The following is a 15,338-nucleotide window of genomic DNA, read 5'->3' as shown; positions in this document are numbered from 1 at the left end:
GGTATTTCAGAAATTTAGGTAAAAAATCCAAATTGGCTAAACATCAAATTACATAACTCTTGAGAAAAACCTTTCTTTCTAAAGATTTCTCTTTTCAACAGAACTCATCACTATTCCAGTGACTGTTGTTTACCTAGAAGAAAATGATTAATAAACTTAATAAAACTGAACCAGTCATACAAACTCATAATATTTTTGTGGCTATATAGAAAATGAATGACACCATATTCAAAGCAAACAACACAAGCGGTTTCTCACAGAAACTTAACAAAAGTGTGTGTGTGTATGGGGGGGGGGTATTCTGCAAAACTGGCTTCAGGCATAATTTTGTATATACACTGACACTGTTTAAACCGATGCCCCACACATTTTAGCTAGAGGCCTAATAGCAGACAAACAGGATCTTTCTATACAAACACGACTAAGCCGTTACCAGAACCCACTCTAACTAGCAACCTGGAGAAAACTCACGAGGCTGGAGTCATGAGACTCTTAGTCATAAATGGAAAGAGGTGTCCTCAGGGGCTGTGCTTTCCTGCCCATGTCTACTCCTACTTACTGTTCTTTCTCCTTCTTCCTCATTTCACCCAAATAGATTACTTAAGACAGTGTGGAGAACATTTAATTTGTTAAACTTAAGACAATATTTTCATAAAAGTCCATCATTAATTCTTTTTAACAATCCCCAATTCTTCAATCTAAACCAAATGGCCTCAAAGCTTCTAATTTCTTACCCAACACAGCCAAGTGCATTTTAAAACACTTTCTTGGAGTCTTGCCAACTCACTGCCCTGCAGAAATAATGAAATTGCACCTAACCTTTTTCCACAGCCCCTACCCAGGGGAAGTTTCCCAAGTAGAGGCTGACCCGGCCCATACATTTCTTTTCATTGTATTGATCCACTACACTAGTCTTGTTCAGTGTCCTAGAAACTGGTAATTTAAAAATAATAACATTCTTGGAAAGGTTTTACCATTTACAAAAAAAATTTTAAAAGGTCTGAAAATAATTTCATTGAAAACGGTAAGCAAAGTATAAAGTATGATCCACACCAGCAACCTAGGAGGGATTTTGACAATACAAAACCTAATTCAGCATCCTACCTTCACTTAGCCTTCACTCTTTGAGATCTGAATCCCCTGTCTGGCCAATCAAATTGAAATCTGACAGGTCATGGGGAGGTGATCATCCATGAAACCACAGGGCTGAGAACTAAACTCGGATGCCCAAATTAGGTGGGAAAGCTGTGGGTGAGGACGCAGACTACCTTCATGTCCTTTGAGGGTTGTGATAAGGGAGCAGGCGGCCCTTTCCAGCTTCAGCAGGGTGATATTTCCAGAGAAATCGCCAACAAAAGCAAACTGGGTATCAAAATCGAATCTGTGGGGAAGCAGTCAAGGATCTCCAACACAATCTCAAAGTTGTAAAGCAGAAAATGTTCGCTTTAAAGAGACTACTAAGCACAAGCCCAAAACTCTGAGAAAGGAAATCGCCACCTGAAAATCAAGTAAGATTTAAATACTGACAAAACAGTTTTAAGCTGGACTCATGGAGAAAATTAATATGCAATCATTCAACAAGAATTCACTGAGTATCTGTCATTACTCTAAGCAATATTTGGAACTTGGCAATAAAAAAAAAGCTAACAGCTAACAGAGAAGACAGACATGAGAGCAAGTACCGTAGTTATAAGCAAATGATAATAAAATGCAAAAAAAGATGATCTGCTCAATAGTGAAAAAAGCAAGAAAGAACTGGAAGAAAATGGCTATTTGTGAAATATCTCTGGAAATAATGTAAAACTGACAGCCAATACGGACATGACCCATCTTTCCTTTGCCCTAGATTATTTAGCTTTAAGTAAAGAGGATGGCTCCCTTTAAATTGCTGTGGAGAGTTCATTCAACCAAAAGGCAGTTATTTGGGCCAATAGTAAATTTACATTTTAAAACTTTCTCAGTGACATTATAGACATAGAAACTTGTGGCAAATTGGTAGTTGACACACAGTAGGATACTACTACTTAAAGGTCAGAAGGACAACCATGGGCTAGGTGATGACTGTGGTTCTGTGCCATTTTCTTCCAATCCATATGAAAAGCCTAACTCGCAACAGAAACAATTAGCACATAAAGTATCTGAGTATTTTCCTTTGTTTGATTCTAAAGTGTATGGTACTAATTTATATGATTATTTTAAGTATCTCATGTTCTCGGTACATTCATTTGTAGCAAACATTTTCTATGAAGGCTTTCAATGGAAAAAAGGAATTTTAGTAGCCAGGTGTCCAACTCTGAAAAAGAACTACTGATGCTGACAGCCTTGATCTTGCCGGCACTGATGACAGATACACAGTGGTAGTTGTGTATAGATACACAACTACCACTGCTAGCCTTAAGCAAGGGCAAACTACACGTGAAAGGTTCCATTTACCAGTGAAAAAATTTTAAAGCAGGAATTCTAGGGATGCAGAGGCACCTTTGAGAGTACTATAAGAATTATGAGCCCTTTTTATCCATAAAAAAACAACAACTATAAAACTTGTAGCCCATTTATGAACTCCAGAGTCATAAGCCTTACTGGATTTATATTCTACTAGAGGCCCAGTGCACGAATTCATGCTCTGGTGGGGTCCAGCTGGGGGAAGAGGCCGTGGTGGGTTGCCAGCTGGCCTCGCCCCCAATCTGGGTGGGAGTGCCCACTTGAGGGTGGGACCAGCCGGGGGAAGGGCCACGGGTGGTTTGCTGGCCAGCCCTGGCCCTAATCAGGGTGGGGGAGCCTGCTTGGGAGTGGGCCGGCTGGGGCAAGGGGCTGCAGGCATTCTGGTCATTTCACTGTTTGGTCAATTTGCATATTACCCTTTTATTATATAGGATTGCAGGGTCTGGAAATAATAAATTACTAGAAGACCAATTCTTTATTTTTCTTTCTTTATACAAAAAGTCTTTTCTTTCACTTTGAAATGTAAAGAAATGAGGGGAGGAGTTTGCATTAATGAGGATTAGATTTTCTAAGACTTAGTATTAAACATACAGCACTTCCCAGCAGGGAATAGTAGTAAGTCACTTAATTATTTTCAATAAGCCAATTTTATACCAATAAAGGTAAATACAGCAAATTTTAGATTTTATGTAAAATATCAGGAATCATTTAGTTTTTGGATCTCAATTAACAATTTCTTATCTTATTTTTTTTATTTTCTTCCTCTCTCTTTTTTTTTTTTTTTTTTTTTTTTAGTCTTTTTTACTTTTCCTTTGTTTTGTTTTTCATATTTTCTATTCTAGTTTTTGGATGCTTTTGTCAATCAACAATTTATGATCAGAATAGAAATCAATCATTGAGACAAGGAGGCAAAGGCCCAGCCCTTGGAAGGATACTGCAAACAGGAAGCCCAGGAGGGGAAGAGGTGTGTCCCGAGAATGTCCCCGGTCCGGGCGCACATCCAGCAGGCACACTTGTCGTGGCCGGTGCTGATCACCCACTCGATGGCCACGCTGAAGATAAGTGAAGACACCCGGTTCTGATGAGCTGCAGGAACAGAAACGGAAAGTCTGAGCCCTTCAGGAAGAAATGTGACCTTCAGAATTGAATCTCGTGGGGAGAGAACTGAGGCTGACCTTCTCAACCTGGCTGGCCTGGGGAGGCACAACATTCCGTCATGGGAATGCCCGACCAGGAGCGGGTGTCAGGTAATCTGCCCTGCCCTGCCTCTCTATCACCGGCTTCCCTGGGCCCTGTCCTCTGCCTGCCTACATGGCAGACAGATGGAAGCTACCAATTGTTAGAGTAATGCTCAAGAGGGATTCCAACAATAGATTAGAGAACAGACTTGTACTTTGCTCTAAAAAACCCTACCTCCCAATGAGGAAAGCAGGAGTCTTTTCTTAAAAGAGAAAAAAATTTTATTGTCCATAACTTCAATGTTTTAACCCTTTAGAAACGACTTTGTAAACAAGAGCAAGTATACTTTTCTGTAACTAAAAAGTACTGTAAGCAATTTGTGTGTAACTTTTTACTATTTATAAAGACAAAATATTTCTATATTCCAAAATAGGATCCGAGAATAAGGAAACTATTCTTTCTGGGACCTAACTTATGAAATATCTGTGTTTGCAGATTAACTGTAAGCCACTAGGGCAATGTTGATTACAGCACCTTGGATGTAGCAGGAGCTTAGTAAATGCCCAGGCTGATGAATGAAGTCTGAGACTAGACAGAGAAACTTCTAAGTTGTTCTCAGCTGGACAGGCTGCTTCGGGAGCACTGAGAAACTCTTTCTTATAAATTAATTAGCAAATGATTCTGGGAATATGGGCAAAGCATGAACCAGACATGAATAAAGGATGACAAAGGGTTAACGTTAAATACAGCTTAAATAATTTTTAACGTGAGAACTATTTTGACTATCAAACTGGCAAAAAGCATTTATAAGGAGTAACGTAAACATTTAAAGAGCAGGCACTCTCAACCACCATTCACAGGATTGCAAAACTTGCACAATTGCTGGGAAGAGGTTTGCAAATAAATCTAGAGCATTATAAACCATTTTAATGTTTGACCCAGTTACTCTACTTTTATGAATTTGTCTTAAATAGAAGTAATTAGAGTCAGAGTAACAGTCAAGGACACACACACACACGTATATACATAGATATGAAATACATAGACTCACAGATATATATACACATACTAGTACATCCACATCCACTATCATATGTGTTAATGAATAGGCAATATAAAAAAGTAGAAGCAGTACTCATGTTCAAAAATAGAGCAATAGTTAAATTAAATCTGAAACTTTCACCTAAATAGAATAGTATACAATAATTTAAATATCAATAAGCAGAAAAAGAATGGTAAATAACTTCAAAGTAGTAATAGCCTCTTATTTAATTGAGGTAACAAAACTAAAAAGTTAATATGAAAACCTACATTTTTATTTTTATATTTTGTAACTTTATTCTTAAAATCTTTATTGCTGAACATATTACATATGTCCCTCTGTTTCCCGAATTGACCCCTTCTAGCCTGTCCCTGCCCCCGTCCCCAGGCCTTCACCAAACCTACTTTTGATCATATGAGATGTTCTAGTTTTGTGTACGCAGATCTAATTTATGTATGCTAATGTGTGTGAGTGTGTGTATGTGTGTGTGTGTGTGTGTGTGTATTATAATTACCTGGGTAAGTCCTGATAAAGTTCATTTTATTAAAATCTTCAGAAACATGAAATTCCTAAAAGTAAACACATGCAATAAGAAAATAGTCACGGTTTTAAAAACAACAGGAATTTAACTTACAAAACAGTTAAACCCAAAAATAGCTATCGCCAGACCTGGGACTGGATCAGCTACAGAACAATAACTAGGACCTGTCCTCAGGCCGCCCTTTGTTTTGGGACCAGATGGAACAGAGCCGCTGACCAGCACAGAATTTCTATCCAGTTCTCCGCAGTGAAAGCTTTGAAGTCCCTCTGCTTCTAACTGCAAAGGAAGCAACTTGCTCATTTTTTCCCTCTGGGCTCCATCAAAAATTCCTCAGATGATATATATAAAGTGAAAGTATAAAAACCCATTACTATCAGAGCTGTCAACTATAGTGAAAATAAAACATAGGGTATTCCAATTAATGTAAGGGGAAAATTAAACATATTTAATATACAAATACACAAAAAAATGGACATTAAGAGGTTGTGGGTGGGTTTCTTCTTTTTATACTCTTGCATTTTCTAAATTGTTACAGACTGTGTAATACTTTAACTAGGAAAAAAGTTAAAAGTATACGCTTAATGAATAAAATAAGCTTTAACACAAAACGAAGAAGATGAATCTCTTAAAAAAAAAAAAAAAAAGATAAAGAAAAGAAAAGAAAGAAAAAGGCCCTAATAAAAATTTCTATTGACCAATGCTAAATTGGTAAGTTTTTAAGGCTCCAAGTAACATGGTCTTTATAATTTGTTAACTACTCAGACTGAAAAAAAATATAAATTCCTTGTACTCCATCCTGGTTTTGCAAACTATAAATATGTCTTAGCGTCTTAAGGATACTAATCTGTATTGGGTGGGAAATCAATAGATCAATAGCTAATGAATGATAAGTTGGATTTACATTGCTCCTTTCCAATGAAGAGCTATAAGGGTTTCTATAGGCTATCCTATTACTGATGTCCTTGAACCAGGAGCCACAAGAAGGGTCCCTAAAATAAGAAATGCTCAACCATTGCCACCATTGGAGAAACTATTTGAGGCTTGCAGTTCATGGCTCCTTATAATATTTGTATATGCTCATCACCATTATATTCCTACAATATTTTCAGAAAAAGAAGAGTGAGAATGTTGGCTTTAATTAAAGCCATATTTCATAATGTATTTACAGCAGCCTCAACTTCATAGGGCATGGAACTCATCAAACCCTAACTCTGTGGCCCCCAAGTCCTTACCACCACCTACTGTTTGGGCTGAGAACATGTCTTTGAACTGCCTCTTCCCTTCTTGGCCCAGAAAGACCACAAACAACAAGCATGAACTGAGGAAGAAATAGAAAATCTGTAACAAGTGAACAGATTAAATTAATAGTCCAAAATCTTTCCACAGTGAAAAACCCAGGACATCAGGTGGTTTCTCCGGTAACTTCTTCCAAGCTGCAAGTCTGCATCTCTTACTAGTCAACAATTAAACACACACACACACACACACACACACACACACACACACCACGAGCAAAGGACTTGAATAGGTATTTCTCCAAAGAAGATATATAAATCATCAACAAGCAATTGAAATATTCAACATCACTAGTCATTAGGCAAGCGCCAACAAAAATCATAATGAGATACCATTTCACACCTTCTAGGATGGCCACAGTAAAAACAAGAGAAAATAACAACTGTTGACAATGATGTAGACAAACTAGAACCTTACATGTTGGTGGTGGGAGTGTACAACTGTTCAGCCACTTTGAAAAACAGCTTGGGGGTTCCTCAATGAGTTAAAAATAGATTTACCATATGACCCAGCAATTCCACTCCTAGGTATATAGACCCAACAGAATGAAAAACTTATGTTCACACACAAACTTGCACACGACTGTTTATAGCAGCATTATTCACAATAAAAAAAAAAAGTGGCAACAATCAAAAGTCCATCAACTGATGAGTGGATAAACAAAATGTGGTCTATCTACATAATAAACAACAACAAAAAAGTACTGATTTAAACTATAATGCAGTGAACCTTATTCTATTACTCTAGGTGAAAGAAGCCAGACATAAAAGGCAACATGCATTATGTGATTCTACTCACATAAAATGTCAGAACAGACAAATCTCTGGACTCAGAAAGTAGATTAGCGATTGCCAGGAACTGGGGGAGAAGGGCCCTGGTGGGGGAGAGTGGGGAGTGACTGCTAATGGGCTGGTGTTTCCTTGGGGGAGGGGGTGTGATGAAAATGTTTTGGAATTAGAGAGTGTTAATGATTGCATAATCTTATGAACATACCATAAAACCACAGAATTGCACTTTAAAATGATGAACTTTGATATATGAATTATGTTTCCTTAAGAAAAAATGCGTGTGTACACACACACACACACACACACACACACACACAATCTGACCTACAAAAGTACCTATAATAAATTAAAAATGTAAATATGTGATCCTTCACCAGATACCTTATGAAACACTGCCCTAAAGAGCTATACAAATTGTTGGTTGAACAGCTAGTCCATAACTTGGTTCTCCTTCCCCTTCCTCTGTTATAGGTAGTGCACAAGTGCATACACACACACCACACACACACACACACACACACACACACACACACACAGGCTCTCCACCACAACCTCCTTGTCCTGGCCTTCTCTGTGGTTCAGGGATAGGGGCTGCATGGAGACTGTACCTTGTGGTTAGCCTATGCACACAACCATCCATCATAACAGCATTCTGAGTTCCACAAAACTGGTTTAAAATTAAGCACTCATTAAAATTAATCCATTCTGCCCTGTCTGGTTTGGCTCAGTAGATAGAGTGTCAGCCTGTGGACTGAAGGGTCCCGATTCCGGTCAAGGGCACATGCCAGGGTTTGGGGCTCGATCCCCAGTTGGGGGCATGCAGGAGGCAGCCAATCAATGATTCTCTTTCATCATTGATGTTTCTCTCTCTCTCTCCCTCACCTTTCCTCTCTAAAATCAATAAAAATATATTTTAAAAAATAATAAAATTAATCAATTTTTAGGTCTAACACCTATACCGAATTCAAAAATTTTATGCCAATCAGGCATTTATTGCTAACTTTATTTAAACTTCCCAACGGATATGAACATGGAGAGGTCGACATAATACATGCATCCTGGAAAGTACCTACCATGACGGATCCATTATCCTGTCCCACAAATATCCGCCTGCTATCATGATGGTAAGTCATAGCCGAGCAAGGAGCTGCCAGAAAGACAAAGATCACATTATGAGCAAAGCTAAGCATTGTGTCATTGTGCAAAATTCATTATTAAAAAAGAGCTATACGACTGAGGTTAAAAAAGAGGGTAAAAAGGTTTTGTAAAAAACAATGATGTAAATTGAAAATGCTAATAAAGTTCTTTCTGTTATTTCAGTTTAAAAATCCTCACACAAAATTATTTTTAAAACTTTGGGTTAAGCGATCCAGCCTGACGTTTCATCTGACTGAAACTCCTACCTGTTTCTGGAAAGGTTTGGGGACCAGTGCTTACAGTGGGTGATCTGCACCCTATACTCAATGGGTCATCCCGCTCCCGCCTCCCATCCCTAACACAAGTAAAAGTAGCTGTGATCTGCGGAGAGAGGGGTTCCGGCACAAGAATTTCCATTCCAAGGCATATGTGAATTACTTTTGAATTACTTTTTTCCTCCTCAATGGCCAAAAAATTTTCCCTAATGCAATGACAACCAACCCTGCGTGTAGTCCGTGAAGCTGTGTGCATACTTTTCTTTGTCCACAGCGGGATCACGTGACTGGGTAGCACCTGCTTCCCTCCAGGTTCTGGCTACCCTCTAGACAGCAAGGGCCGGAGAATGAGTTTCAGAAAGGAGTAACTCCACCTTGTCTTCTGCTACACATCAGAATTAATGTGATTTAGGAAAGGGAGCATTTGTAAAAAGAACGTATGGGTTCATTTCATCCTAAGAATTGTAATTGCCCAGGAAGGAACCATCACAAGGAAATAAATGTGTGCCAGGAAAAAAAACAAACTTGAGTTTGCTTTGAAAAAAACTTCATATGAAAAAGTAAAGAAAAAAAAAAAACCTTATACGTGAAGTCACCATTTGAAAATTGTTTAATTTAATTTAAAGTTCTCTCTCTACAATGGGCTGGGTATTCTCCACCAAAGGTAGACAATAAACTATAACACAGTACTGGATTGTACTCAAAGGCAAGAACACAGCTACCTGCATGACCAGCTTATGGAAAGAAACTGTTAGAGACTGTTAGAGCGGCAAAGAACCATCGAGCTGAAAGGCAGGTACTGCCTTTGCCTGTAAACAGAACAATGAGAAGTGGCAAGAAGCCTGTACCCCCTTAGCCCCACATTGCTGTTGAAACTGCAAAGAATGATCATGTTTAAGAATTATAACCACAAAGATATATGCATCTTCATACACAGTGCTCTTTAATAACCATACATAAAATTATCAATGACACATCAAATTATACTTTGATCATTTCAAAGATTCACTGTCATCATTTTTACTTTTCAGGTGGTACTAAATCTTAATGCTTTAAAACTTCTTTTCAATTATTTTTATGCCTAACCCTCTAACAAACTGCTCATAAATATGTAGGAACCCTCCTCTGTGCAAAAATTACAATGGGCTGAGTTATTTTATGCGGCTATGGAATTCTGAAGTTTAAACAGAAAGCTGTCCTAGTTTATTTGCTTTGTATATAAAGATGTCCTGGCTCTTTTCCCTAGAAGACAAGCTTCTAGCAAGATAAGCAATACAATTTTTTTTTTTTTAAGTTTAGATACTCACATAGTTTTATAAACAAAATACAAATCTGTGGCCTTTTAAAAAGGCATCATTGCAGTCCCAAATCATTTGCTTCAAGTCTAGTTTTGTAAATAAAGTTTTTGTTTTTTTGTTTTTCTGCAACACAGCCAGGCTCCTCTTTTTAGCATTGTTTATGGCCACTTTCAAGTTCCAAGGGCAGAAGGTTGAAGAGTTGCCATGTAGACTGTTTGGCCTATAAAGTCTAAATATTTACTGTCTGGCCCTCTCAGGAAAAGCTCATGGATACACCCCATACCTGTGGTGGGGAGCATAGTTTTGGAGTCAGATAGGCATGGATTGGAATTCCAATCACAAGCAACCAACGTAACCCCTCTGGCCTCAGTTTCCTCTTCTACTAATGGTGAAAATGTCACCTACCTTCCCAAGTTGTGTGATTACTCATAAAGTGATGTTATTTCTTATAAAGGTATGAGGCACCCAATAGATATAGGAACTAAGAGTTACCATTTCTTTTCAGCTAAAGCAGATTCTGAAAGTTATCTTTGTTATGGGAGGAAACATTCTGAAACTTAATCAGAACACAGAGCAATATGCTAAGGTTCGGCTCGTTGATCACAGTCAGGTCACAGGAAAAAGTCTGAATTGGTGGCTGACCACTAAAATGTCCTAAATTGGGTAATCTACAGATAGTTTTAAGAGCCAACATGGCACTTTGCTTCTCGTATTTTGAATTTATTTTTAAAATGAAAGTCATCCTAAAATACCAAGCAATTATTTCTCATAATTCATTCATTGTGTTCTTCTGGCAATGTTCCTGCAGTTTTATCAGCAGATACATCTCCAGATGGATGCAATAAAGAAGCTTCAGAAACAACAAGCCAAATGTGTGTAGACATAAACATGTGGGGGTCAGCCACCAACAGCAGAGATGCTGGGCCTGTTTGTTCCAGTTTGTACTGGTCTCTGTAGCCACAATGTTCTGGGAGCTACTTCCAGAAGGTCCCATTAAGCCAAGTTAGCAAGGGATGACCAAAGCCACATGCCCAGGACCTCAGAGCCACGGAAGAGTACTCACTTCTACCGCCACTGGAAGTCTAAAAGAAACCCCTTTTTTTGGTTGGGTAGAAGGTGGGCTCAAAAGCCCAAGATGTCCCACCCACCTCTGATCCCTGCTCCCAACAAAATCCCAAAGTAAATTTATCAAATGGGCCCATGGGCACCTTTATTAAGACATTGGTCCTTCATATTTCAGAGGAGTGACCAAAGTTATGCAGCCACAGCATATGGAAAGAGGAGATACTACTGCTTGCTCCCATCAATATGATTGGGTTTTCTTCTAGTGCACTCCATATTATAAAGCTTTATGGTGCCTTTTACAATAATTATCTCTATAGCAATAGTCCAAAAAGTCTACTTCATTTTCACTGAATGATTAGCAAGACAGAGAAGCTGAGGAGGCTGCCCAAGCTGCAAGTGGAAGACAGAACAAATGAAAACCCTGACAAACCAACTGGTGTTTTGTAGAGACTGTCCACAGGGCCTGAACAATGCATGTTCGCAAGAATAAAAGTGCCCGGGAGGGTGGCTCCCGCTGACCGTGGGAATGTGCTGAATAACTGGCTACTCTGTGTATACAACTCCACTGCCTCTGCATCAGCTCTCAAGAAAGTTGTCACCAGTGTCTGGAACAACTGGCAGGAGGTCTTTTTTAGAACTTCTTCAGAAGTAAAACCACTGAGCATGCCCACAGCCTTTCTTCTTTCCTTCTCTTCCCGGGGGCCCTCTAAACAGTGGATCACTTAACTGAGGAAAATCCCTTATTCAGGACCAAATCACAAGGAAATGAGACTCTGGATGCTTCTGTCGCCATTTGGGACAGCAGGGCTCAACCCCAGGTGAGCCTGGTGGGGTCCAGGCATCCTCCAGGGCTCTCTTTTGTAGAAATGGTGGAGAAAGAAAGAGGGAGAGGATGGTGATGCCGCTTAGATCTGCATGACGGGCTACAACTAAAATGTAATTTTATGGCACGTTAGCTTAGGGCTGCCTTAAAAATCTCAACGCAGAAGACTGATCTACATTTATTTTTAGAACACATTTAGCTCCTGAGAAAATTCTCTTTTTAGTATGTGCAGTGCTTTGGACCAAATCTCCCACTGGAACCCAGAGGTTTGTGAAAAGGTTGGGCACAAGGCTGGTTATGAGGACCCAGAATGTCAGTATCAACTACTACTAAGTACTAAGTGACTACTAGTTTAAGTTGGAAAAATTAAGGAAAACTGGGTTTGTGTTTGGGAGGGGCATGCCACCCACCCCACCCCCACCCACCTCTGCCCACAGTTTTGCTCAAGGTTGCTTCAGTTAAACCAGTAGACCCAACTTCCTTTGCAAAAGAAAACCAATTTTCCTGAAGTTAGGCACCGCCAGTGGGAGGGATTAGACAACTGAAAAACTCATTCTGAAATCTAGCAGCACTTTTTAATAAGACAGTTTGAAATTTAAATCGCCAAAGACATTAAAGACATGTTCATCGAGTGAAACAGTTCCCTACTTACAGGCCAATGTGTGGTAAATGCTGGGCCAGTACTGGCCGCTGTCCCTCTTCAGCCATACTCGGATGGTTCTGTGGAGGAAAGAAAAAGCACATAGTAATTGTATCTTCTTTATGCTCCTGTAAACCTTATTTGTTTTTAATACTATGTCCCAGCTGACCTTAAACACATACAGGGGTGGGCAAAGGTAGGTTTATAGATATGAGTATGCAAATCAGAGTTAGTAGTTATTGTATTAATCAGAACCTGCATGTCTCCATATGAACTATAAACCTACTTTTGCCCACTCCTGTACACACACATAGTATGTTTCTACATAACTACATATATACGTATATGTATACGTACATGTTAATTATGGTTACATATATTATAGTATGACCATATGTGGTAGGTTACATAGTAGTTAAGAGTCAGGTTTGAAATAACTTTAATGTATGAAAAATACTCATGATATAATGATCAACATATAAAGAAAACAGAGATTTTCTTAGTAAAACTGAGTGTAAACTTGGTCGCCTGACACCTGGGTGAGTGAGGGGAGCCGTAGATGTGCGTGGAAGGGGCCGTTCCTGGAGAAGCAGATGTGCGGACAAAGCAGAGCCCAGGCCGGGCTGGCTCAGGGAACTCCCAGTCTCCATCCCTAGGAGGAAGCCATTCCACCACAGGCCTCGGGGCCTCGCTTTCATCAGAGCACACACAGGAAGACCAGGAAATCCGGTGCATAAGGCAGGAAAACGACAAATCGCCCAAGTTAAATATTTCAGCTTATCGCCTGAAGGACAACAGGGAATACTGTGACCCTGGCACCCTGGCTCGTCCCTTCACAGAACCGCCTCACCGATCTGGGCCTCTTCCTCTCTGAACCCGAGGCCTCCCGCTGCCCCCAGCGCCGCCATGCTCTGTCTCTGTACGACTCCTGTCTTATGTCCCTTGCTGTCAGCACTGCCACCATCATCCCTGCATCCCTAACAGCAACACAGATCCCGGCACCAAGCCAGCACTGGATCAATGTTCACAACCTTGAACTAAAATACATTAAGACTAAAGATGACACTGTGTGTGTCTGTTCTGATTGAAGTTTAAGACAAGTAAGACTGGTCCATGAGGATACAATGTTTGATCCTGTGGGAGGACAGAACACAAAGGAATATGAGGGAACTTGCTAGGATGATGAATGGCAAGCTGTGGAGAGATGGGCATATGGGTGCCAGCATTTGTCAGAACTGATCCAGCCACACTGAGGAGCTGTACAGATTACTGCATAGGATTAGGCTGTAATAAAAGAAATCAAAGACTAGATATTGACCTTCAGTCATCAAAATAAATCAGACGATAGATCAGATGACCCAGAAGCATGGTGTGCATGATGCTGTTTTGTAAGTGAAGTGGATATGGCCTTCCTGTAGGAGCAGGCAATAATACAGTATGCCTTGGTCACAACAGGACCTTTGCCAAGCTGAATGGCTCTGAATTTGTCTTTATATCCCACCCCTAATCACAACCGGTTAGACCAGAAATGGACGTCTAATCCAGGTGGATAAATCGGTTTCTTCCCTGAGAAATTGAAAACCAGGAAAGAAAAGATCAGTGTGTCTCCAGTACTTGAAATGACTATTTGTGGTCATATGTTTTGCAACTGGGAATGGAGGATTGTGTATATCAAGAAAAGAGAAAGAACGAAGCTGACCTATAGAGAGAAGCAGAAAAGAGCTGAAAAGAGTCGAGATAGAAAATCCATCATGCCAACTGCTCCTGAGGCCAAGCTATGACCCCCAACATCCTTACCATAAACACCCCTAGTGGCTTAAACCAGTCTGCATTATTTCTGTTGTTTGCACGTACTAATATATTTTGCATGAGACACCAAGAAAAATCCCAAATACAGCCTCTTCATTCAAATACCATTTAGCAAGGTAAGATAGGCAGGCTTTTTGTGAGGTACCTATATTGTAACAGGATGTTCTAGAAAGTCCAGGTTCACATCCAAAATTAATCCCAAACAAGAGAGAGGGCGATCAGACTAAAGCATGTATGAACAGACTTTGATTTTTACAGTTTGTAATTTAACATCTTTATTCAAAATGAGTTATTCTTTGAGATAACATTTAAACCACTCTTCTTACTTGTGAGTTCTTGGTTACTATTCATGATTACCTGGCTTTCCTCTTTCACAAATCTAAAAGATTATAACTTTTTCATAATATGCCTCTTTCCAGTTTGGAATCATTTAAACCAAGTTACAAAAAATTCTTAATGGCATGGGAAAATATTCACAACACGATGTTAAGTGAAAGAAAACTGATAAATGCAGTATAATATCTTTACTTTAAAATGCAATCTGACCAAACCCTAGATCCAACTATCACAGGAAATACAGAGAAACATAATAAACACTAAAACAAAAATTGAGATTGCAGCAAAGTCTAGGATAAATGACCTAGTTTTTTCTGCAAATCATTTGCCAGGAAGGAAAAAAAGAGATGGAAGTTGAGCCTGTGATTAAACAGGTTTAAGAGGCATATCAAGCAACCACAATGCATAGACTTATTTGGATTCTGAGTCAATCAAACTGTTAAATACACGTATGTCATTACGGAACAATTGAAAATATAAACACTGACTATATATTTCATTATTTAAAAGGTACTGTTCTTTAGGTGTGATATGGTGTTGTTTGTTTTTTAAGAAGCAGCAATTCCTAAGTAAGGCGCTGGCCCTTGTTCTCAGCATGCCCAACACAGTGCAGCTTCTTCTGAGGTTGCCTGGTCCACCTTGGGCATAACTAGCAACTGCATCTCCC

The 15,338-nt window shown here is 39.4% G+C and overlaps 1 protein-coding gene across 3 annotated transcripts in view; it reads right to left on the bottom strand.

Moving 5' to 3' along the window:
- The window catches only part of WDFY1 (WD repeat and FYVE domain containing 1), a 38,203-nt gene that overhangs the window by 10,757 nt on the left and 12,108 nt on the right, over positions 1–15,338 (bottom strand). For all 3 annotated transcript variants that reach the window (XR_014795799.1, XM_084892917.1, XM_084892918.1), the window contains exons 2-6: positions 12,539–12,606; positions 8,362–8,435; positions 5,178–5,232; positions 3,378–3,528; positions 1,269–1,381 (exon numbers count right to left, since the gene is read on the bottom strand). Coding sequence is in view for 2 of the 3 variants with exons in the window: in XM_084892917.1 (XP_084749043.1) it covers positions 1,269–1,381; positions 3,378–3,528; positions 5,178–5,232; positions 8,362–8,435; positions 12,539–12,606 (461 nt within the window). In the remaining variant the exon portion in view is untranslated. The remainder of the gene's footprint in view (positions 1–1,268; positions 1,382–3,377; positions 3,529–5,177; positions 5,233–8,361; positions 8,436–12,538; positions 12,607–15,338) is intronic.

The sequence above is a fragment of the Pipistrellus hanaki genome (assembly GCF_964339955.1).
Source record: "Pipistrellus hanaki genome assembly, chromosome: 8".
In the NCBI taxonomy this organism is placed as follows: domain Eukaryota; kingdom Metazoa; phylum Chordata; class Mammalia; order Chiroptera; family Vespertilionidae; genus Pipistrellus; species Pipistrellus hanaki.
This window is presented reverse-complemented; position numbering and strand designations above follow the sequence as displayed.